The sequence below is a fragment of the Cucumis sativus genome, chromosome 5, assembly GCF_000004075.3.
Source record: "Cucumis sativus cultivar 9930 chromosome 5, Cucumber_9930_V3, whole genome shotgun sequence".
In the NCBI taxonomy this organism is placed as follows: domain Eukaryota; kingdom Viridiplantae; phylum Streptophyta; class Magnoliopsida; order Cucurbitales; family Cucurbitaceae; genus Cucumis; species Cucumis sativus.
The window spans coordinates 6,684,262-6,710,291 of NC_026659.2; the positions used below are offsets into that span (position 1 = coordinate 6,684,262).

Below are 26,030 nucleotides of genomic sequence, written 5' to 3' on the forward strand. Positions count from 1 at the left end.
AAACCAAACAGATAATTATTTGAAAACAATTCATTAATAATATATATCAATCAAATAATTATTAATATCACAGCCATGCACAATTATTAATTTTATTCCATAACATTAATAATTGAAATCATAAACTAATTAGATAACAATCAATATTATTGACTATTTATCATATAGTAATCAAACATATTTGGTATCATTAGTAATTATATCACAATCGTAGCGATGATATAATACTCAAATTCTTAATAATTATTAAAAAAAATTGTAAAGTCATTAGATGTAACAATCAATTTTATTTGTAATTAAATAACAATCGATACTAAATTAAATAACAATGAGATGATAAATCAATATAATTAACCATTAGTATAAGATATTGATAAACGATTAATATAAAAAAATTACTATGACAAAAAAAAGTAATAAAATGTCGATAAAAAAGTAATGAATATCTCAAAAAACTATATTTGTTTGAAAAATTAGGGATATTCTCGACCTTTTACTTCAAGTCATGAACAAGTTTAGGTAGTTAAATTAAAAATGAAAAATGAGGTGAGATTGTTGTGCAATTTAGTTAATTTTTTGTGCTCAATAAAAGTGACCTATAAATAAATAAATAAAAATTAAAAACAAACCTCAGTCCAATTTATCTACAAATAGTATAACATATATTATTTAAAAAAGTAAAAAAAAAAAAAAATAGAACGTTTCACTTTTCTCAAAATTAGGTGTCCATGATTCCTAGATGATTGTGAGAATGCACTATTCTATTTTTACTTCTTATTTCAATGAGAACTTCTAGAACCCCAACTAATCTTAATAGAAGCCTTTGGATAAACCCTAACTCTCTCATCTCACTTCAGTTGCCGCACCACCGTAGGTCGCCACTGGCTGGAGGCTCCGGCGCTCTAATCTCATCTCGTCACTTCTTAGAATTACGGTTCTCTTTCAAAGTATGAAAGGTGGGAGAAAGAACTTACAGCGGGCATCGGAGCATCATATCGCAAGCCTCGAAGATGGTCATAGTATTATGCAGGTTGTCTCAATTCGTGGTTCCAATCTAATTGAGGTATCCTTCTATTTCATCGATCATGCTCGCTCTCTCTAATTTTGTCAACTTTTTACTCCACAATCTTGTGCTTTTCCTATTGCCTATTGTGTTAATTGCGTTAATCAACCTGAATGAACAACTCCTTTAATTGCAGTTAATCATCCACTAATGTTTTGTTTTCGAAAGTAAAAATAGTAGGTTTCAATTCTTGCTGTTTGATTGTGTGGTTACATTGTGTATTTGAGATATTTGCTAACGATTTAAATAAATGATTCTGATATGCTTGTTGTATTGCAATTTCTTTGTACAAGTCATCCTTTTAGTTAAGCGTTCATATGGGGGAAACCATAACCTCTGCAGTTTCTCTATTTCGGGTGCAATAATTTGTTTGTTTCTTTATTTTTTAGGAAACCAAGATGTGTATTATTTGTCAATTATATTCAGTGGGCTGCTTTGCTTTATTTTGTATTTTGGACAATCTTTAAAATTTTTCTTCATCCTCTCTAGGTAATGGATGCACAAGGTGAGAAATCACTGGCATTATTTCCTGCCAAGTTTCAAAAGAGTATGTGGATAAAACGAGGTATGTTCTACTAACCATTCTACTCAACTCATTATTCCTGTTGCATTACATTGCCTTCCGAAGTAAGCAAGGTTCATTAATTCTCACTAAAAAAGCTGTTTCTTATTAAAAAGAAAAATCTGCAAAATCAAGAGATCTTCTACCATAAAAAATAAATGATAGAAGAAAAACATAAGATCCCATTTTGCATTTGCCTCGCTCTTTATGTCAAGGTTTTACGTGGTATGAGCGTCTGGAAACTATGCTATTTCATTTTCAGTGTTGTAGGAATTTATAAACTGTGGCCGTTGACTGTTAGATATGGTGTTTTTTCCCCTTTTCAGTTAGTAGGGTTTAGGGTTGAAAACAAACAAAGAACTTCACAAAACAGCAGCCAATATTTAAATCTTTAGGATTTTAGAATTCTATTCAATCTTATCTATCTTTTAGTTTCTGTACAAGTCTCATTTCTACTCATCTATGTTTTGCTTGTGTAAATAAACCATGTATAATATATATACATATATTTTTATATATAGTGCGTCTCACAAAAAGAATCTTGTGCCTTCTTGTGCACCTTGCGCCTAGGCTCCAGAGTTTCATTGTGTCTTTGTGCGTCTCGGGCATCTCCAATGAAACATGAAATCTAATAGGTCTTTGACCCATATAAATTAATTTTTCAGTTTTTGAAAATATTTTAGGAATCTGTTAGACACAAAGTTAAAAGTTGACTTGGTAGATACTTTATAAACATTTTAGACATTTTTAAAGTTCCTTGACATTTTTGGTATCGACTTGAAAGCCTAAGGACTAAACTTATAATTTAACCCAACTATAATTATTCCCCAATTAAAATCACTACTCTAACATAACTTTAGATCCTGCTTTTATTGATTGCTTTTGAAGTGTCTGCTTTGCCATCATTGTAGGGAGTTTCGTTGTAGTTGATGAAAGTGGAAAGAAGAATGCTCTTGAATCTGGAAGCAAGGTGGCATGCATTGTTTCTCGAGTTCTATATTTTGAACAAATTCGTGAGCTTCAAAAATCCCCAGAATGGTATGTTTTATTATATCAAATTTCAACCTATTCACGTTTAAATGGATTAGGCATTGCTTGATAAATTTTTGAATTCCATTAATCGATCAAACAAATATGAGGGTCTTGCTTATGATCGAGCAGATGTCCCTTCACAAATATTTAGAAGCAAGAATTAACTTTGTTCTTAACTGTGTGAAAACGGTGAAGCAGATGGTAAATTTATTTATATGATTGAAATTAGATAAAGATAACAATCAAATAGATGTGCCACGCTATTAATTCTATCGCGTTCTTGCATGACAAAAATATCACTGTTAGTAGTTTATGTCGTGCCCTTGTGTCATTGCTTTTTTCCTCTACTGTGCGTGCAGGCTGAAATTGGAAATAAACCTACCACTTTAAACCACCTAGGCTGGACTAATGGTCAATATTAATCATACAAGTAATGAAATTAGAGAAAATAGGTTCAATTCATAACCGTCACCTACTTAAAATGTAATATCTTATGAACTATCTTGTCAATAGAAAAATGAACTAGAGTTGGATTGTTTTATGAAAATAGCTAAAAGTGTATACAAGTTGATTTGGACACACTCGGATATCCATAAGAAAAACACCAATTAAATTGAGTTGGACATATTTGTTTGAAAATTTCTTACCCCAGCCCAGCTTGTTTTTCTTAAACTGGTGGGTTAATATTCCACACCTTTTTGTACCAATGAATTGCAGGCCAGAAATCTTCAAGAATGCAATTGTTGGAGATCGAAACGAAAATCTTCAAGCACAAAATAATCAACCAGGGGAGGATGAGGTCAATTCAAGTGATGATGATGGCCTTCCCCCTCTAGAAGCCAACACGAACAGAGCTAAACCGTTAATATTACAACCGGATGCAGAATCAGAGTCTGATTCAGATTCTTAACTTGTATATTAATTTTAACTCTACACTTTTTTATTTAATTACCATGAGCATTCATTTTGATTGTTTGTACTACAATTAAAAATTTTAATTTTGTAATTAACAGAAATTTCTGAGTACCTATTTTTGAATATGATGGTATAAGAAATCTATGCAGCTTAGAATATGGAACGCATAAAATAGTCAATGAACATATTTCTCAAAAGAAAAACAAAACTAGAAATGAACAAAGCTCAATGGAACTTTTTTTCAGTAACTTTGTTGATGATTGAACAGAGAAAATAAAGGGAAATTCGGAACAGAGAAAATAGAGAATAGTTTGAGGCTCGTACTGAAACAGTAAGATTTACATTTTGGTTTTCTTTTCTTTTTTAAGAGAAAATTCAATTTCTAATGTTCTCAATTTAAATGCTAAGGTTTTTTTTTTAAAAGTGGACCCATTTAGAACTATTTTTTACTTAAATGAGTTATTATTCTTTCAAAATCAACCTAAGCAGCAATAAACTTATTAGATATTTTGGTTTGGGGGTATGGACGATGGAGAGTTTGGTGTGGTATTGATCATTTCTATAAATTTGAGTTTCAATCTTCTCATTTTTTTTTCTTTTAAATAACTACCTATTTTTCGTTGAAGCAAAATCTTACAATAAAAAAATAAAAATAAGTACTATTTTTATAGATAAAATTCTTGAAAAAAATAAAAACTCTTAATAAGTAAGACCTATATGGTACAACGAATGTAAAAGCTCGAGGAGGTTTTGAATACTTCATCTCTTTTATAGATAATTATTCAAGGAATGATTATTTATACTTAGTAGAGCATAAGTTTGAAGCTCTTGAAAAGTTCAAAGAGTATAAGCGAAATTGAAAATCTATGAAGTAAAAGAATTAAAATACTTTGATTCGATCGAGGTGGAAAGTATATGGATTTGAGATTCCAAGACTATATGATAGAACATGAAATTCAATTCCAACTCTCAGCATCGGGTACAAAATGATGTATCATAAAGTAGAAATAGAACCCTGTTAAACATGGTTCGTTCAATGATGAGTTATGCTCAGTTTTCTAGCTTGTTTTGGGGATAATGTTCCCTCAAAGAATGTTTTTGAAACACATTTCGAGTTATAGAGAGGACGTAAGCCTAGTTTGAGTCACTTCAAAGTTTGGGGTTGTCCAATACACGTGTTAGTGACAAATCCCAAGAAGTTGGAATCTCGTTTAAGGTTATGCCAATTTTGTTGCTTACCCTAAAGAAACAGAAGATTATTTATTCTTCGATCCACAAGAACGCAAAATATTTGTGTCGACAAATGCTACTTTCTTGAAAGAAGACCACATGAGAGATTATAAATCATGAAACAAATTAGTGTTAAATGAAGCTATTGTTGAATCAACAAGAGTTGTTTATGATGCTAGTCCCTCGTTAAGAGTTTATGAAACCAACACATAAGGCCAGTCTTGTCTTTCTCAATCGTTGAGAATGTCTCGATGCAGTGAGAGGGTTATATCACAATCTAACCGTTACTTGGGTTTAACTGAAACTCAGGTTGTCATACCAGATATGGTGTTGAGGATCCATTATGCTATAAACAAAACAGACAATGAATGATGTAGACAAGGACTAATGGGTCAAAACTATGGACCTTGAAATGGAGTCTATGTACTTTAATTTAGTGTGGAAGCTTATAGATCAATTTGAAGGGGTGAAACTTATAGGATGCAAATGAATCTATAAAAGAAAGAGAGATTCAGCTTGGAAGGTACATACCTTTAAGTCTAGGCTTGCGGCAAAAGAGAAATGGTTGATTATGAGAAAACTTTTTTCCTTGTTGTTGTGTTAAAGTCTATAAGGGTTCTCTTGTCCATAGCCACATTTTATTATATGAAATATGACAAATGGATGTCAATACTGCTTTTCTAAATGGCAATCTTGAAGAGTGTATCTTTATGTCTCGGTTTGAGGGGTTCAAAACCCAAGGTCAGAAGCAAAAAAGTTTGCAAGCTGAGTTGATCAATTTATGGATTGAAGCAAGCATTCATATCTTAGAACATTAGATTTGATACAACGATCAATCTTATGGTTTTGACTAAACGTTGATGAACCTTGTGTATACAAGAAAATCAACAAAGGTAAAGTAACTTTCTTAGTACTTTATGTGGACAATATCCTTCTTATTGCAAATGATGTAGGATACCTAATTGACGTTAAAACTTGGATAGCAATTCAATTCCAAATGAAATATTTAGGAGAGGGCACAATATGTTATTGGGATCCAAATTATAAGGGATCGAAGAACAAAATGCTAGAAGTGTGTCAAGCATCCTATATGAACAAAATGTTGGTTCGATATTCGATGCAAAACTCTAAGAAGTGTTTATTATCTTTTAGACACGATGTTCATTTGTCTAAAGAACAAGGTCCTAAGACACCTCAAGAAGTTAAGGATATGTGATGTATTCCCTATGCCTCAATTATAGGTAGCTTAATGTATGTTATGCTCTGCACTAAGCTAGACATGTATTATACAATGGGAATAGTTAGTAGGTATTAGTGATAACGTGTATAAATATCCGTTATTATAGCTTCTTTTATTAGAATAATGAAGCCAAAACGCATAAGAAGATGATCAAAATACGTAACTTATACTGTAAATTCATAAGTATTTAGAAATACATATTATATAAGTATCATGCCTATTTTACGCGATTACAATATCTAAACGCAGAATAAGTAGGAAAGAAGAAGCTAGTGAATCGCAGGAGTCATCTCGAGCAAAGACCACGAGATGGGAACTCACCTAGTGAATAACATTTCCAAGCGAAGAATCACATCATCACGCGAGGAACGCTTACTAAAAGACAAGAATGCTAGTTGGAGTTGATGTGACTTCAGAAGGTTGTAATCGGCGCTGATAATCTCAGAATAACATAAATTTTCCACCAAAAGCTGCTTATAAAACAACTTTATCCCCACCAAGAGTAAGGGGGGACTTGCATGGGCTAGCCGGATGCTTGTATGGGACAAAGGTCTGAATAGGTCAATCCCTAGAGAGAGAGTGACGAAAAGGAATAACTTTTTCACCATTTGTAAATGTTTTCTTCTTCTTCTTCGATTAGTTGTAAAAGCGAGAACTTGCTCCCGAGAAGGGAAGAATCCATACTTTTCGTTGTCCCCTAACTTGTAATATTCGTCCACTCTCTTTTCTCTCCATTTTTGCATTTCTTTGTAAGATATGTTGTTCATATTGTACAATGGCCTAAAACCTACATTCTTTATATAGATTACATGTTTATATTTTTTCAATCAATAATTTCATTCTTTATATAAATAAAAGAAAATACAACTTACACAAGTCTCCACATCTGTTTTACTTTGTCATTTTTAGTGTTTTATCGGATGATTATAGAGAAAGGAAGAGACAGTGAATCGCAGAGGAGCGCATCCAGAAGCGACACGATAGGAACTCCGTTTGGTAAGGAACCACAACATCACGTGATGAAGATTCACAAACAGACAAGAACAATAGTTTGAGTTGATATGACTTAACAAGGTTGTAGCTCGCGCCGAATTGATAAGAAAAATGATATGAAAGTTACAAGCGATGTTGACATGCACAAAAAATAGAAGTTTTTTTTGCCTAAAGTAGCCTATATAAAGCCTCCACCTCAACCAATGAAGAGAGGCCAGACGTTTGAATGGATCGGTCGAAGGTCTGAATTGACGAAAACCTAAAAAAAGCTCCATTGGAGCCGGTGAAAAGGACTAGCCTTTCTGCCTTCGAAAAAGTTCCTTCCTCTTCTTTGGTCAACTTCAAGCAAGAGCTTAAAGAGATGATTGGAGAAAGATTCCACCATCTTCTTCTCTGGCTTTAACATCTTTTATCTCTTCACTTTTCATTTTTATATTTCATTGTAATGTATGATGTTTATATTGTACAATGGCCAAAGACCTACATTCAGTAATACATTGTAACTTTATCTCTTTTCAATCCATCATGTCCTTATTGTTCATTTGTCAAAGTGCTATAAGTAGTTCATGCTTGTGATAAGTTTTTTTTGTAAGAAGTCTAACTTATAAGGTTTATTGTGAGCTATATTTCATCACTTGGCCAACGTTCGTCGGCAACTACTCGAGAGAGTAAGTAGCAAGAACATAGCTAACACGCGCAAGAAGAAGTTTGGAGACAAACTCCATCTTGACGATTAAACCTCCATCATTTGTGTTCAGAAAGGAGAACATGAATGATGTTTTGGCGTCGAGAGGTTGGCACCCATAAAAAAGAAGTAATATGAGTCTTATAGGTAACCACTTCTAGATAGCTATCCCTTAATTAAGCTTTGTCACTTGCATTCTGAAAGGTAAGCAAGTGTGACGTTTAAGACACCGAGATGTGTTCACCTTAATTAGAAGATGATTAAGCAATCTCTATCGCATTAAGGATTCCTAAGTAACTAAATTGCTTACAATGCAATGACCTTTCTTCACATCTTCTTAACGCATGTTAGTTCATTTTCCATTCTCTCACCCTTCATTGCCACCTTTTACAGAATCTCTAGTGTAGATAGTAGATTTAGTACATAATCATACTTTTGCTTTATATTGTATAGTTATTCTGCATCACCTAGATGAGAAATAAGCTTTATAACTAAAGTTTGATAGAAATTTCTTGTGTTCGACCCTGAACTTTCCACGAAACCTATCTATTCTCTTACACTTGGACAAGCGAGAGAAAACTTGTATGACATGTTTATTATTTGGAAATCAGTGAAACACGATATATCTACGAATAATAGGGTTTTCTCCTTTTATTGCATAATCCTAGTCTAGTTGCCTAAAGTCACTTAATTAGAGCCTTAATAAGATATATCTATGAATCACTATATAAACGACTCATAAACACACAATAAGCAATCACCCTTCATTGTGAAATTTGACAACAAAGCTATCTATCACTTCTTCAGCTAGCCAAAGTTGACCTCTAAGCAAGCGAGGTGACATGAATTTTTTGTTGAATTCAACTTCAAGTTCGAGCACAAAAAAGAAACCAACAATCAAGTTGCCGACACTCTTAGCCGTAAAGGCCAGCATACTGTCTTGTGTATGCTACCCTCTATTCAATCACGTAAAGTTGATGCATCGATGTTCATTCAAAAAGACCCATCTACCTAAGCTATTATTGCTCTAGCCAAATTCGGTAAAACAAGATAGTTTTGGGTCGAAGAAGACTTGTTACTGATAGAGAAAATCAATTTATGTTTCGAGAGGAGGTGATCTGAGGAAAAAGTTACTGCATGAGTGTTATGACACCTTGTGGGCCAATAAACTTGGGTGGTAGAGAACCTATGCGCTGCTAAAGAAAGGAAACTTTTGGCCTAATATGTGAGACAATATCATGCAATATACGAAGATGTGCCTCATTTGTTAGCAACGTAAGGTCAAGAAAGCAAAGTTGTTGGACTTCTCGAACCCTTGCCTGTTTCGACGAGACCGTGGGAGAGTGTCTCCATGGATTTCATTACATATCTTCTAAAGGTGGGTGACCTTGAAGCCATTTTGGTTATTATCGATCAGTTCTCAAAGTATGTCACTTTCATCCCCACTACCAATTGTTCTAACGAGTTGACAACACAATTGTTCTTTAAGCATGTCATGAAGTTTTCAGGAGTCTCAACAAACATCGTGAGTGACAAGGATGGTAGATTCATTGGTACCTTTTGGATCGAGTCATTTACCTTATTGAGGACGAGCCTGAATATATTCTCAAGCTACCACCTTCTAAATGATGGCCAAATCGAACAATTCAATTGTTTGTGCGAGGAGTTTCTGCGTCATTTCGTTGATGCAAGACAAAAGAATTGGGTCCAATTATTGGACATGGCTTAATTATGTTTCAACGCTCAAACTAGTTCGTCAAAGGGGAGGAGTTTCTTTGAAATTGTAAGTGGAAGACAACCCTTATTGCCTCATATTGCTGATCCTAGGGGAAAATATATAAGCTCACAACTTCACTAAAGACTGGAAGCAAACTATAGATATCGCTTGAGCTTACTTAGAGAAAGCCTTGAAGCGTATAAAAAGTGGGCTGATAAGAAGTGACGTCCTCACGAGTTTTGAGAAGAAGATCAAATCCTCATTAAGCTAAATGTAGAGCAAATTCAATTTAAAGGGCACAAATATCAACACCTCATCAGAAAATATGAGGGGTTTGTGGAAGTCCTCATGAAGATAGGAAATGCATTGTATAGGGTGGTGTGCCTACATGGATGAAAATCCACCTAATAATTCATGTGAGCAACTTAAAACCCTACCATCAAGACCTCGACAACAAGCAATACTAACAATAGTGCTCGACTATGTATCAATCTAAAGTAGAAAGAAGATAAAGAAGTTAAAGAGATCCTTGGAAGGGTAGAAGAGCCACGAGGAGAATCCATGAATTTCGGGTCAGGTGGAAGAACCTCCCCATGAAAGAAACAAGTCAGAAACGTGTCAAAGATCGAAGAGTTTCAACTTTGCTAGTTGACCTAGACGTTAACTATTTATGTGGAGGAGAATGTCATGAGCATGTTTGTCCAATGAATTGTTTGCCTTTGGCCATATGCCTAAATATCTTCACACCACATTATGTTTATGCTTTTGTACTTAGTTTAGCTTGTTTTCTTTAATTTCTATGTCACTTGCTTTAATGATGTTTTCAGTGCTTTTCTTTATCTTTTACGTTTCATAAAACAATTTTCTCTAAAAACGTGAATAGATGCTACACCATACTGTGAGTTTTTTCATGACTTTTCAATTTAGTACAATTGACTTATTCATCGAGTTAGAACAAGTGTTGCACAATCGCCCGTCATATTCGAAAGTTTGGGAGTGTGACAACGCCCACCTGGTTAACTGGTCGACGAGTGGCCACTAGTCCCAAGAATCTTTGGGTGCTCTAATACCAAATGATGTAAACTAATTTTAGTGAATGAATGACATTTCTCCTTGGTTGAAGAATGTTTATTATGTATAGTATTATTACGAAAGGTAGTTGAGCAACTACTACAACCATCTTTCAAAATCTAACCATTACAATTTTGAAGTATACCGACATTAAACAAAGTAATGTTTTTATTTAATTTGAGTTTTTTTTTTTATAGATATTTGAATTGACAAACTTGCTCTTATTTTTATCTAACATAAATCAAATACTAGGAATTTATTGCAACACTCAATAGACAATAGAGAGCCAAATGATCAAAATGAAGAGTTAATTGTGACATTCCCTTGTTCGAGAGTGGTTTGTGCAAATTTCCCTCATTATTATTTGTTTTCCTTTTCCAAGTTATCTCATCATCCCTCTTTTGGTAAACGCTTCTTTTCGTCTGCTCTTTGCAACCCATTTTTCAACCTCCATGGAGGCCTATGTCTAAATTCTTCCCTCAAATCTATATTGCACCATCCTTTCAGACCCATGTGCTTAAATTCTTAAATCAAATGAACCAAATCTCGTTTTGGAATTCCTTTCATATGGGTTTTTGAATTCTTGAATCTTTGTGTGCGTTGATTGACCGTGGGTTCTTTTTCTGGACCAATTTTGAATTGCCAGGGCAGTACATGAATTGGGTAATTCGTTTCTTGTTCTGAATAGATTAATTGTTGCTTCTTAATCGCTGACCATTAACAGTTGAATCTCTATTCTGAAGACGGGACATTGCAAAATTATGAGCATAATCAGCAAGTCTCGTCTCGATGCAATTGTATCTGCGTTCGTTACTGTTCATCCTCATGAGATTTCGGCTCTGCTTCACTCTGCCTTCTGCTTCTTTTTCGTAAGTTCATGAAATCATCTGTTTCTTCTTTTGTTGATTGACCGTTTTCAGGAAGTTTAATTTGAATTTGTTCTTTGTCTATCTTAGATTTTGAGTGCCTATTTTGTGGTGCTTCCATTGCGCGATGAGGGTGCGATTTCTTTGGGCTTGTCAAATTTGCCGAGCCTTTTTGTGGGGTCTTTGGTGCTAACTTTGATTGCTGCACCTGTTTCCTCTCACATTTTCTCTTTGCCTAATCTTTCCAAAGGAAAGGTACTTTTCTCGAAGTCTTGCTTTCCCATTTTGATAAGTCGTTCTTTATTGTCTTGTAAATTGTGATTCTTGAAATTCCAGGCTTTGGTTTTGATACACAGGTTTTTTAGTGTATCACTAGTTGCATTTTTCATTCTATGGCAATCTTCGTCTACTGGCCACTCCTCCAAGGTAACATGACAATCTGGTAAATGATTTTGTTGTTATTATTTTCTAAAGCTCTACAACAAATGAGGATAGAGATTCCAACTTTTAACCATAATCAGTTGAGCTATGTTGATGTCAACTTGTGATATCAATTTCTCCATTGCTACTTATTTAGGTTCTTCAGTGAAACTAGCTCAAACTAATAGGTTGGCAGCATGCGAATTGTTAGAATTGGGTAGAGAAGAAATGATATTTCCAGGATTCAACACCAGACACTATTCATGTTCTATAGAAATGAATTCACCATTCTTTCAGTTCAATCCATGGTGGTGACTGGCCTTGCATTTATATCCTCCCAGTTTTTTTGGTACTTAAATGTTTGTCCAATCAAGCTTGTTGTCATGTGAGATTAGTTGAGGTGCACGTAAGCCGGCCTGAATACTCACAAATATATATTATAATCTAAACCTAATAATTTAAGCAAAAAGGTTCCGATAAATTTGATCGTGTATGTATATTCTTAATATTCTACTTTCTTTTTTGAACTCTGTTTTGGTTTTTCAATTTTAGGGGTTTTTGGCCATGTTCTTTGCTGCAAAAGAGGACCCAAAAGATTATGGTGACCAATCAAGCTCTATTTCTTCCATAGGTTGGGATAAACATGGATGGTTTTACGTTGCAGTCAGAATTGGATTTTTCCTTTGGGTATTAAAGTCATCTTATTATTTTTGCATATACAGTCACTTTCAGAAATGTGTTGATTTGTCCTAAGTTCAATGGGTGAAAGTAATAATTACTTCTTTTGAAGGTGGCTTTACTTAATCTAATTACTATCTCCTCAACTTGGGCAAGAGTTATTGATGTCATGGATAGTGAGGTATATCTTCAGTTTCAGCCACACTTTATAGGTTTTGTACTTGCAGATTTCTAACTTTTTTTTTTTCAGTCAGGTGCCAGATTATTTGGATTCATAGGTGCTGGTGCCACACTCGGCCAGCTTTTTGGTTCTCTATTTGCAACAGTAATGGCTTGGTTGGGGCCCTGTATGTCTCCCTCCTGCTTTACTTCTTAAAAGTGCAATCTTCTATTAATTCCTCCTGTTATGCAATAACATAGGTCCATCTTTCTGTTCCTTTGTCTTATTTTCAATCTGTGATTTTGATTTTTCATCAATTAATTTGTAGTTTTGAGGAGGAAAAACTGTTACATCTGTTTCTTCTTTTCTAAAACTAACATAGATCTGTCATGGCAGTTCTTCTCCTCTTTTCTGCTATACTTATGGAATTCGCTGCACGATTGTCTGAAGGGATAAACCAGGATATGCCTCACCCTGGTGAAGAATTATCTCTCATCAGGTTGCCAGTTATGATAATTATTGTTTATGGAATCTTTTAATAAAAAGTATCTCTTAGCAAGTCTCATGGGATTATAAAGTTCCGACCTCTTGTTGATGTGCCATATTTTCTTGCAGGGATGCAGATCCCAGTCATGAGAATGACTCTGAAGGGCTGGGTACATCTGCTTTTAAGGGTCATTCTCCCAAAGCTAATTCTACAATGAAGCCTCATCCCTGGGCTATCTTTGATGGAATGATGCTCATTTTTTCATCCTCCTACCTGATGTGTGTAGCGTTATTCCTATGGCTGAGTGCTGTTATCTCATCCTTCTTCTACCTTCAGGTACGATTATTCTCGTCCATGATTCGCATTATTGATTTCTTTTTAATACCATCTCTGTTCATGCTATAAGCTCTCAGTTAGCAGGTAAATTTGTATTTGCACAAACTTTTGAAGGAAAATGCTTAAAATATTTTGCACACCTATTTTCTCTCTCTTTTTCGCACTCCTTTTGATGTTATTAAAAGATTGGAGAAATTGGTCTGTGATGTATTTTGGGAGGGCTCTAGAAGTGATGATGGGATGCATAATATTGAAAGTGGTAAAAGAAAGTATGACACCGAGTTATATGGACACCCAAGGATCGGGAGAAAAATCACCATATGACTTTCTTATTATCTTTTCATATTAACAAAAGGTACAATGGGGCAAATAAATAGACAACAAGCTTAATGTAAAAAAGGATCTATTAGGGTTAATCTTTCCTTGACCTTAAGCCCACTAATTCTAACGCTTTCCCTCAAGTTGTGACATGAATATCAATAAGGCCCTACTTTCTAACACATGAATCAAAGCTCTGTCTGAGAAGCCTCTTGATGAGAATATTAGCAACTTGTTGACTCCAGGGGATGTAAGGAATGCATATGCTGCAATTGTCAGTCTTTCTTTAATAAAGTGTCTATCAATCTCCATATGTTTAGTTCTATCATGTTGAACTGGATTATTAGTGATGCCAATAGCCGCCTTATTGTTACAAAATAATTTCATTAAGCATCCCATAGTCCCGATGAAGGTCAGATAAGACTTTCTGTAGTCAAATTTTCTCACATATCCACAAACTCATAGTCCTATACTCAACTTCAGCACTGCTTCTGGTCACAACCCTTTGCTTCTTACTTCTCCAAGTTACGAGATTGTTCCATACAAATGTCCAATAGCTAAAGGTGGATTTTTTTGTCAACGGACCCTGCCTAGTCAGAATCAGTATAGGCCTCAATATCTCTTATGTTGATATTTCTGAACATCAACCCTTTACTAGGAGTCATTTTTAAGTACCTCAAAATTATGTTGACGGCCTCCATGTGTTCCTCATACCCGGGGGCCCTGCATGAACTGGCCAACGACACTCACAACATAGGAGATATCCGGTCTAGTGTGTGACAAGTAGATCAACTTTCCCTCAAGGTGCAAATATCTTTCTTTATCAACTGAAACTTTATCACCTGAATTTCCCAATTTACAGTTGAACTCAATAGGAGTATCAGCTGGACAACATACCTGTTTTGTTTTAATCAGCAAATCAAGGGTACGCTTCCTTTGAGATACAAAAGTACCTTCTTTTGATCTAGCTACCTCCATCCCAAGGAAGTACTTCAGATTTTTCAAATCTTTATTTTCAAACTTGTCACCCATCTTCTTTTTTAGTTGGATGATGTCAATGATGTCATCCCCAGATAATACAATGTTATCAATATAGACATTCAACATGATGATCTTCCTAGTCTTTGAGGCTTTCGTAAACAAAGTGTGATCAGGGTGCCCCTGATTATACCCTTGGGACTTGACAAAGGTAGTAAACTTATCAAACCATGCTCTGGAGGAATGTTTTAGCCCATACAAGGATTTTTGGAGTTTGCAGACCCGATGATCAAATTGAGCTTTAGACCTTGGAGGGGTGCTCATATAGACTTCCTCCTCCAAGTCTCCATCCAAGAATGCATTCTTAACATCTAGCTAATAAATGTGAAATGAGAATCTACCCAACATCCTAAGTTCTTGGGCAACCTTGAATTTGCTGTCGTAAATTTTCCCTCTTGGCCAAATGGATTTGACGGCTTTTACACGAGCAAGATGCTTTGTGGTTGAAGCTCGTGGTGGTTAAGTACAACTCCCTTCTTGTATTTAACCGTCTGCTACTCGTGGTTTTAGTGAATCTCTAGGGTGGTTAATTTCTCGGACCAATGATTGGTTACATCTCATACTCAATATTGCCTTGGTATGGCTTGCACTATTTCATTTTGGAAAGACGATTGTCTTAGTTGTGATGTCTTCTATGTGGCTTTCCTTTGGCTTGGTTGTTTTCCTGACATTAAGGTGGCAGAGGTGTGGCGTGTGGATTTTGAGGCTTGGGACTTGTGTTTTTGTCTTAATTGTTTTGAGCCTGAAACTGTTGAACGAGCTTTTTTATCACAATTGTCGTTCTCTGTCATATTTTGCCTTGCCCCCAAGTCCTAATTCATGGAGGTCAATTATTGACTCTTCTTCATCGTTTTCTGTGAAATCTCTAATGGATAACTTGGTGTTGTAGTTGAGCCTCTTGAAAAGGATTTATATTCTCATTTAGTTAGACTATTGTGCTAAGAATATAAAAATCGTCTTTTAGGAGCTTAGCCTTGGTGCCATTAATACTGTTGATCGTCTCCAACGTCGTCTGCCTACATGTCTATATCTCCATCTTGGTGTATTATGTGCCGAGGCAATGCTGAATCTCTTGCTCATTTGTTTGTGCACTGTTCTTTTGGTTCTCATTTCTGGCATATTATTTTGGATGCTTTTGGTTATCAAGTGTGCTCAAATAATATATTTTACATCCTTTTGGTGGGCCACCCGTTCTATGGCATGAAGAAAGTTTGGTTGGCTATTTTTCGAGATTTCCTTTGGACTTTATGGGATTAGCATAATAAATGTTTTTTAAGGATCTTTTTCTTTGATTCTTTCATGGATTTGGTTGTCTGTTGCGTAATATTGGTGCAAAAATAGGCACCCTTTTAAGAACGGTAGTTTCTCTTTTTTAGTTTCCAATTAAAAACCTCTTTTGTAATCACCTTTAGGTGCTTGAGGTCTCCCCTTATTTCATTGAATGAGATATTTCTTAATCTAACAAATGTTTAAAATATTTTCCTACTGAACTCTACACACATCCGTGTTTATGATTCTTGTATAGAAAATGCTTGTGAAACCTTTCAAGTGGAAAATTACATAAGACATACCCAACTTTTTTGTGTGCAGAAAGTGGGTATAATTGCCATTACAGTCACTACCTCTCTCGGCAGAAGAAAATTGTTTGCACTGATAAATAGCTTTATTGCTGTTTTTATCCTTGCTGGACAGCTCACCGTAACGGTATGATTTCTTAAAATTTGTACTATAACAAAGTAACTGACTGCTAACTTCAGCTAGTTATATCTTATTTAGGTTGAAATTTTATCACGATTCAAAGTATGTTTTGCTTGTTTGATCTTTAGACTCTTGAATATTTTGTTTGGTTCCTTGAACTTTGAATAAAATAGTTATTTTAGTCCTCGCCGTTAATTTTTGTTGATGCATTGTTTAAAAGAAAACTGACTTAGGAATATTTTTGTTTATTTATTGAGTCAATAAAGACAATCTACTAGGACAAATGGTTGAAACCACATGTAATAGGTTAGACAGGATTTTTTAAACGGATTTTATTTTTGTTAAATGATTAATGAAAAGTTTAGGGGAACTAGTAATATAGTTTTTATGTAAGGGACTAAAGCCAAACATTTAAATGTTGATAGGAGTAAAATAAAGCATTTGAAAGCATAGCAGAGGGAAACAAATATGAAATTTCATGGACCAACACAGGATTTAAAGTTTGTTTTTGTCATGTTTTGATATGGTTTTCTTCCCTTTATCAAGTTCAGGGTCATATTCTTACAATAGCTGGTGTTACCGTAGCCATCTGTGCGTCACCATCAGTTGCCTTCTTAAATTTGGTTGCAATTGCTGTTTGGCCAACGTGGGTAGCCATTGCTGTTTGTGAGACAGTGCGCAAGGTGTGTTTCGGAATCTCTTATGCTTTGTGCATTCCTTATTACTTTCAACTAAAAATATCATGGTTATACCAGCCGTATCTATCCAACACCATAACTCAGATTTGTTAGATTGATTCCTGGTTGATTTACTTGCCAGGTTACTACTTATGTTGTTACTAGGCCTGGGAGAGAGCTCCTGTTTACTGTTGTATCGCAAGACGAGAAGTACAAAGCCAAGGTTTGTTTATTAGAATCTTCATATTTCCAAAAATATTTTATCAATTTCTTATGCTTGCTTAATTTTTATACATAAGATCTTCAAAGCCTTTATCTACGGTCGTCTAATAATGATATTTATACCTATGTATTTATGTGTTTGTTCAAAGTATTGCACTAACCAAAAGATATCTTCATTACAAATGTCCAACTGCAGATTTGTATTGATGTGTTTGTTCAAAGACTAGGGGATGCTACAGCAGCAGGAATGTACAAATTACTCCTTAGCACTCTCCATGGAAAAACTTCAACTATTTCACTCTACGCTCTACCTGTACGTATGGTTGTTTCTTTTTGTTCTCGTAGCACCTTAGTTTATTGATATTTTCAATATTAAGATCAAATGCTTTTCGCTAAGGGTAATGATTTTTTGTATGCTACTCCTTTCGCTGCTATCACAGATATGTTTGTCATGGATTGTCACTGCACTCTATTTGGGGCGTCGCCAGTCTCACCTCGCACATCTTCAGTCAGTCTCCACATCCTAATGGCTTTTATTGATCCATAATAGTTGCAGACATAGGCTCCACAAATTATCGCCTGCCAATTTTTAGAAGAATCTCATAGTTGCTACTAGCATCTTAATGTTAGTTATTTATAAAGAGTACATCCGTATACCCAATGTGGGATGTTGATGGCTTTGACTTCAAATGTTGCTCGCAGCGAAGGTAATACGAGCAATGTCATCAGTTGGGGCCTTCTAATTCATCTCCCATTATGTAGAAGCTGCATTGGCCTTTTTTTTTTCTTTTTCTTTTACCAAATATAAGATGTATTGCTTCTTACACAATCAAATATGTATTACATTGGCTATAGTATAACACTGATCTGGTTACCTGATCATCTCACTTTCTCTCTGTTGACCTTATTACCTCGCAATTTATTTTCTTACAAATATAGTACATGTAAATAGAGTTGTCCGAAGTAGTAAAATCTAGCAAAAAATGAAACAAAACACTTATTTGCTTTCTGCCTTTTCGTATTCTGAAAACCTTGTTTATAAATTAAAAAAGAAAGAAGAGAAAAGTGGAAAGATGATTTTTCCTTGATCATTTTATAATCCATTTTTAAACCTGACATAGACGAGCTAACATTTGCACCTTTGATAATTTCCATCAAATTAAGGAACAAAAAAGATGTAGCCATGTCGAATATTTATTAATATAATTAAAAGAAAAGCAACAAACATTAAGAATATATACAGTATTTGAAAGTTTGGAAGCTAAGGTGAATTAAGTAAGGAGATTGAAGGAACAAAATTTATGAGAGGTTTATTAATCCATTAAAGGTAGCACAATTAGTTTACAGTTCTCATATCAAACACAAACAAAATTGCAATGATCTGAGTTGACAGCAAGGTTATTCTTAGACAAACGAGAATTCCTTTTCTTGGCCTGAAGACAATTTCAAGATTAGGAAACTAAATTTCTGTGCACACATCAAGTGCAACACTAGAGCAAATATTTATTATTTTGATTCAATATAGTGTTTTGTATACATCTGGCTTCAAATTTACCAATTGAGACTGGTTCACCTCTATTGCTACATGTATTAGTCCCAACTCTTATTCTCCATAGCCTATGACAATAACAGCAAGCAAAACTACCACATTATATGTTCTCCAGTCCATCACCCTCATAAAAATGGAAGGACATTGAACCTGCACGCATTGACACGCTCCTGAAATATCGGTATAATGTAAATACCTACTATGAACAGCACAGCTATGTATTTAGATTCCTTGGGCAATTCTATTTCAAAACACTGATAATGCAGATAAAGCAACAAAAGGAAGAAGAAAAAACAAAGGAAAACAAACTAAATGAGCCAGGCAAAAGACTGAATACTTACTCAAGTTCTACGGAGAGCACGAACCCGATCCCGAATCAAGTTTCTTTCCCAATCTGCAATATCCTCGAATGCATTATCTGGAAGGCTCTCAAATGGCTCCTTCCATGGATCATTTTTAGATAGATCATATGTCGCTCCACGGATCGCTCTTTTACTTGGTCCACAAGGTCTTTTAGAAGTCAGTGCTTCATATGCTGTATTCAACTGTCACATAGCCAAAAGAAGAAGCCAATGAGTCAGTAACTTCAATGGAGAACTGGTGAAGAAGCCTTTGCAAGTAAGAAAACATTAACATTTATATGATAGCAGTTTAGAAATGAAATGTTGATATAGATTTCCCATCTCTTTTTCCCCCTGAAAAATAGTTTCTGGCCTCAAAAGTTGTGTAGGGCGGACATTTTAAATTTAGAACATAAGTTTCAAGGAAAAAAGAACTTACATTCATTCCGCAAAACCAATACAAGTAGGCTATTGCAACTGCCGGGGCTCTTCCAAGTCCAGCAGTGCAATGCACATATACTTTTCCTTTGCCCTTTGAAATTGCCCATTCTAACAAGGAAACAGCTTTAGGCAATCCAGTTCTCAGGGAATCAGGATCGAAATCTTTTGCCTAACAAAGAACAAGTTAGTTCAACGTGTAAGTAGATAACAAATAAGCCTACAAATTCATAAGGAGTGATACGTTGCTTCAAGAGAAACTAATTAATCACTTCTATTGCATACTTTTATCATTCCTTTCTCTCTTTTCCTATTTTAGGTTCTTAATGCAAGGGAAAGCTCAAAAGAAACTAAATGAGAAAAAGATTATGCATTTGGTGAAGTCTGTTATAGTATATATATAATTATAGAAGCTCATTAGTCTTTTATAGAAGCTCATTAGTCTTTTGTCATTTATTGCATAAAATACGGAGTTCTTTCATATTTAGCTCCAACTTCAACATGGTATTAGAGCTGTGTAGGGTTTAGAATATTTGTTTGACAATTACTCTAGGGTTTGCTTCTCACAAATTTTGGGTGCATTTGGGTCATCGGTTTGAGTGACCATTTCTCAACACCACCCAACCCAGATAAAACGCCGCCGTATTCCATCGAGGTCTGCCATTTTCATCATTTTGTGCCTTCAACATTGAAATCCATTCGAGAGTGACGATATTTGAAAAAAATCTGTTTGTTTCTAGGTGTTGTAGCTGATTTGTTCTATTTGGTGGCTAATTTTAGCTCGTTTTGTGTGGTTGTTTTTCCTCATTTGGTTTGGCGTGACTTGTTGGTGTGGTTGTTCCTATCCTAGGACCAAACAAGATCCCATAGTCATGCCTAATTTGGTTCAATTGCAAGCTCAATCAATCCATGGTTTGTCTACTGAATCTCAAAAGTACCAAAACTCATTGAAAGCATCTCCTTCGTCAATTGTATGTGCCCCTATTACAACCAGGTAACATGAATCATTGTCTCCATTCCTCCTCTACACAGTGGGTCATAGATCCCAGTGGTACTGCTTGTATATGACAGGTAATCCCAAATTATTTTCTACAATTTTGTCATCTACATCCATGACTAGTGTTACTTTAGCAAATGAATCAAAGTCTTCTGTTATTGTATATGGCACTGTAAATCTCACCCTATACTCTTTTTCATTTGTCCTACATTTACCTCAGTTGCCATTTTACTTGATCTCTATTGGTCAGATTACTCACTCGTGATCTTAACTGTTGTGTCTCATTCTATATTGGCTATTACATATTTGAGGATCTGGTAACTAAGAAGGTTATTGGGAAAGTTGGCTATTACATATTTCAGGATCTGGTAACTAAGAAGGTTATTGGGAAAGGACATGAATCTAGAGGACTTTACAGTTTTGGTGACCAAGTATCGGCATCAACAATTGTTGTTTGTTCTAGAGTTGTTTCTCCTTTTGATTCCCATTATCATCTGTTCATCCATCTCTCTCAGTCTTAAGAAAAGTTTGTCCTCAAGTTCATAACTTTTCTTTATTTAATTGTGACTCATGTCAGTTTGCCAAATTTTATCGTCTTAACTCCAATCCTAGAGCTGATAAACAGTCAAATTCCCCTTTCAAGATAGTTCATTATGATATTTGGGTCTATGTTTAGCTGTGTCTGATTTCGATATTTTGTCACCTTTGTTGATGATCACTCTCGCATAACTTCTTTGTATTTTATGAAAAATCGTTCTGAGTTACTTTCTCATTTCTGCAATTTTCATGCTTATTTTTCAGAAGCAATTAAGTCTGTTGGTGATATATAATTAAATTTGCCTTCAACCACCAGCTTAAGCTTTTGGATGAATTGGTGGTTTAATATGGTATCAGAGCAGGTGGTCCAGGGAGGTCCTGTGTTCAAGCCCCTGCATTGTCGTTTCCTCCCCAATTAAAATCAATTTCCACTTGTTGGGCCTTTCAGATATTTCTTGTCGTTTCCTCCCCAATTAAAATCAATTTCCACTTGTTGGGCCTTTCAGATATTTCAAGCCCACAAGTGAGGGGGAGTGTTGGTGATATATAATTAAATTTGCCTTCAACCACCAGCTTAAGCTTTTGGATGAATTGGTGGTTTAATAAAGTCTACCTTTGTACACATGAAATCATTCACCAATCATCTTGTGCTGATACTCCATCCCAAAATGGGGTTGCAGAATGAAGGATATTCAAAATGGGGTTGCAGAATGAAGGAATGCGAATATGCTTGAAACTTCACGTGCATTATCCTTTCAAATGTCTGTTCCAAAGCATTTTTGGGTTGATGCAATTTCAACAACCTGTTTCCTTATAAATCGAATGCCTTCATCGGCTCCTCAAGGTCAGATTCCTTATCATGTTCTCTTTCCAACAAAACAATTGATTCCTATTGAGTCTAAAATATTTTGTTGTACTTGTTTTGTCCGAGATGTTTGTCCTAATTGACAAAGTTAGACCCCAAGTTTTATAAGTGCATTTTCTTAAGCTATTCTCGTGTTAAAAAATAATATAGATGTTATTGTCCAAGTTTAAATAGATATTTTGTATCTCGAGACGTTACTTTTTTCAGGATAAGCTTTTCACTACCCTTTTGCCTAGTATGAGTCAAGGGGAGGAGGGTGATTTTTTATTTACACTCTCACTTCTCCAACTCCCTCCACTAATCTGTCTCCTCCAGCATCTGACTCCAATCGTCCACATATAACTAAAGTCTACTCTCGTCGGCAACAACCTCCAGGTGAACATTCTGTCCCAAAAGACTATTTGTTATCAGATCTAGGACCAAGTGATGAGCTTCCCATTGCCTTTCGTAAAGGTAAATGTTCTTGTATTTAATCTATTGCTACTTGTGTATCTTATGACCAATTATCTGACTCTATCTCAATACATAAGACCGTTCACGAACTTTGTTTCATTGTAGGAGGCATAGTGCAATGATTGAAGACGTTAATGCCTTAGATGATATGGTACTTGGGATCTTTTCCGATAGGAGAGAAGACTATTTGGTGCAAATGGGTGTTTGCAATTAAGGTTAATCTCGATAGATCAATAGCTTGTTTAAAAGCACGCCTAGTGGCTAAAGGTTATGCTCATACGTATGAGATTGACTATTTTGATTTATTCTCTCCTATTACTGTTATTCATTTCTATGGCAGTATCTCAAGAACGGCCTTTACATTAAAAATGCCTTTCTCTACGGTGATCTTCAAGAGGAAGTATACATGGAGAAACCACCTGGGTTTGTTGCTCAAGAGGAGAATGATAAAGTGTGTCGTCTTGACAAATCCTTGTATGGTTTGAAGCAAAGTCCATGTGCATGGTTTGGAAAATTTAGTCAAACATGAGCAGTTTGGAATGAAGAATAGCAGATTGAATCACTTAGTTTTCTGTTGAAGATCTATGTGTGGAATTATTCAACCTGTTGTATATCGTTATAACCGACAATGATACATCATATATGTTGTCTATTAAATCTTTCCTCCAAAGTCAATTTCACACTAAAGATTTAGGAGTGCTAAAGTACTTTTTGGGCATTGAAGTAATGAGAAGCAAGCAGGTTATTTTTATTTCACAGAGAAAATATGTGCTTGATTTGTTATTTGAGACAGGAAAATTGGGAACCAAGCCATGCAGTACTCTGTGATGATGCCTGCTCTAAAACTTTTAAAAGATGGAGAACCATTTAAGGATTCTGAGAAATATAGAAGACTGGTTGGAAAGTTGAATTACCTTATAGTAAGTTAGTAACACATCTAAACATAGCTTATTTGGCAAGCATTGTAAGCCAGTTTATGACCTAACCCACAGTGAAACATTCAGATGCAGTACAACAAATTCTATGTTACCTTAAGGCTGCACCTAGACGTGTGATCTTATATAAAGATCATGATCATATGAACGTTGAATGTTTTTCAGATGTTGATTGGACACGATGAAAAGAAGACAGAGATCAACTTCTAGGTATTGAGTTGTTGTAGGAGGCAATTTGGTTTCAGGGAAGAGTAAGAAACAAAACGTAGTTTCAATCAAGTGCTGAGTAAGAATATAGAGCAATGACATAATCAATGTGTGAAATAATGTGGTTACATCAATTCTTGATTGAGTGACACTACAATTTTGACTAAGTTGTGGCATGGCAATCAAGCTACTCTCCATATTGCATCTAACCCAGTATTTTATGAGCGTACCAAACAAATTGAGATTCATGGTCATTTTGTTTGGGAAAAAATACAAGAAGATCTGATGTCTATTGAATATTTGAACATTGGAGAACAATTAGGAGATATCTTTACAAAAGTTTAGAATGGAGCTCGAATAGAGGACCCATGTAACAAGTTGCGCATGATTATATGCTTCTGTTTGAGGGGCAGTGTTATAGTATATATAACTATAGGAGCTTATTAGTCCTTTGTCCTTGTAATTTACTAGTCTTTATTTAGGGTTTCCATGTATGCCTATATATATTGAATTCTATTCTATAGAATGCATTAAGGAGTTCTTTCATGTTTGGCTCTAACTCCAACAAAGTCTATAAAACAGTTAAAAGATAGGACAAGGAAAAGATAAAAGGGAGAGAACACAGTGTATTTGAAAATGGCTCTGCAAAAGATTTAATCCCACATTGCCATTAAAACAAATTGTACTTACCGGCTGCCTCATATGATGAATTCCAAGTTCTTTACATCTTTCTATAATTGATTGTAAGTCGATTCCCCAGTACTCAACATCCTTGTCCTGCTGTAAATTCAGAATATAGGCAACACCTTCTTCCTCTTTCAAGAAATTGATATCTTCAGGTTTTTGAGGCTGGGAACCGACAATCAAATTGTCAGCTATCACAGTATAATTCATCCCTGATTGGAGGAGCATTGTGACTATACATCAGTTTTTAGCAGACTGATATCGCTTCATATTGGAATAAGTATATTTTAACAAATCTGTTCATCATTTTATGTATTTTAAGCTAGATGCCACGAGCACAAAAAATTTATGTTTTGCCAAATGTGAACTAGAAAATGAATTTCAAAAACATTAATTTATTAAAGCCAAAATTTATATTCATTCTTTCAATCTTCTCTTTGTTTTCAGATGAAAACAGAAAAAGTTTTACTGAAAGATAAAACCCTGTGTTCTGTCAGCAAAAGTTTATCTGTTAAAGAATTGTTGTCCGTTGACTTATCTCCTGAAATAGAACCAAACAGGACCTTAGTGACCAGTAAAACTGCTTCCAATATGAGATTTCATAACCTGAAACTTTTTCATCCAAACAAAAAGAGATGACCCACAATTCTTTTACACTTACCAAACAATTCAAAGATGTTATATTGAAAATCCAGAGGACGGAGTGCCTCTCACGCTCTGCCGTACTCGTAGTTCAAAGATGTTATCAATGTTGGTATGCCAATAAAACTCTAGACCCTCTAATTAATTTCTCAAACCACCACTAGCTTTTTGTAACTTCAGCAAAAAGCTACCGTAAATCATCTAAAAGTCCACAAAGAGAGCTCAACGGTGCACATCTCATACCAAAATCAAAAAAGCACTTCAATACATCAACTTCTCAATTACTATCCATTCATTTCTCATTTCAAATAAAACAAATTCCCCCAAAATTACCCGTTATCGAATTTGCAGAAGCAGAGCGATTGAAACGTTGCAACATACAAAATGGGGTTGAGTAAAAACATTAAAAAAAAAGAAGAAACTGACCCAGTTCATGGTGATACTCATAGGGGTTCCTCATCATCTTCTTCATAGCTAAATTGTAGTCTTCCATCCTGTTCTTGGAAGAGGAAGGTCTGGAAGTTGATGGGTTTTGCTGAATTCCACTCTCAGGCACTCCGCAGCAAATCCTGTTGAATCGGTAAAGGGGTTTTGAAAGAATTGAAGAAAATGGTAAAAATTTGTTGGGAGCATTGTTTTGAAGTGGAAAAACTCCAAAAAGCGATGAAAAACAAGGGAGATTAGCAGCTCCCATTTTCTTCTTGAGATGAAAAACCGCAAATAACGATCGAAGTAATCAAAATTTGTGCGATGAAATTGTATAGAATAAATAAACTTGGGAGCTTGAGGAGCAAATCCGCCGACCTTCCACGTGAAAATAACTTCCACAACTCACCACTACCATATGCTTCTATTTATTATCATTCTTATTGTTTTTATTTCTTAAATTATTAGTTCTTTGAGTATTTACTCTTCGGCCCTTATTAATATTGCAACAACTTGTTCTAATAATTAAAAATTATTTCAATATCAAA

At 35.1% G+C, this 26,030-nt stretch overlaps 3 protein-coding genes across 5 annotated transcripts; 2 read left to right on the forward strand and 1 right to left on the reverse strand.

Moving 5' to 3' along the window:
- The first annotated feature begins 784 nt into the window (after positions 1-784).
- On the forward strand, positions 785-3,730 carry LOC101212727 (probable RNA-binding protein EIF1AD). Its single transcript, XM_004146402.3, has 4 exons — positions 785-1,063; positions 1,553-1,628; positions 2,537-2,663; positions 3,375-3,730. Exons 1-4 carry the CDS (start codon positions 950-952, stop codon positions 3,565-3,567), a joined length of 510 nt encoding a protein of 169 aa, XP_004146450.1. The 5' UTR covers positions 785-949; the 3' UTR covers positions 3,568-3,730.
- Positions 3,731-10,799: 7,069 nt separating this feature from the next.
- On the forward strand, positions 10,800-18,295 carry LOC101212005. 2 transcript variants are annotated; one of them, XM_011656727.2, is made up of 14 exons: positions 10,800-11,171; positions 11,252-11,377; positions 11,465-11,629; positions 11,711-11,800; positions 12,347-12,481; positions 12,585-12,653; positions 12,723-12,819; positions 13,029-13,131; positions 13,248-13,455; positions 16,402-16,515; positions 17,061-17,192; positions 17,329-17,409; positions 17,605-17,721; positions 17,849-18,295. In XM_011656727.2, the coding sequence occupies exons 1-14, from the start codon at positions 11,163-11,165 to the stop codon at positions 17,933-17,935; spliced, it is 1,533 nt and encodes a 510-aa protein (XP_011655029.1). In that variant the 5' UTR covers positions 10,800-11,162; the 3' UTR covers positions 17,936-18,295. The 2 variants fall into 2 exon arrangements, with proteins under 2 accessions (XP_011655029.1, XP_031741399.1); XM_031885539.1 differs by lacking the exons at positions 10,800-11,171; positions 11,252-11,377 and having other exon boundaries at positions 11,489-11,629; positions 11,731-11,800.
- A 397-nt stretch (positions 18,296-18,692) lies between these two features.
- On the reverse strand, positions 18,693-25,915 carry LOC101219662 (phosphoglucan phosphatase LSF2, chloroplastic). 2 transcript variants are annotated; one of them, XM_011656729.2, is made up of 5 exons: positions 25,483-25,915; positions 24,421-24,626; positions 19,738-19,908; positions 19,299-19,502; positions 18,693-19,107 (listed from the first exon to the last, which is right to left on the reverse strand). In XM_011656729.2, exons 1-4 carry the CDS (start codon positions 25,748-25,750, stop codon positions 19,299-19,301), a joined length of 849 nt encoding a protein of 282 aa, XP_011655031.1. In that variant the 5' UTR covers positions 25,751-25,915; the 3' UTR covers positions 18,693-19,107. The 2 variants fall into 2 exon arrangements, with proteins under 2 accessions (XP_011655031.1, XP_011655032.1); XM_011656730.2 differs by having other exon boundaries at positions 18,693-19,127.
- Positions 25,916-26,030: the final 115 nt, after the last annotated feature.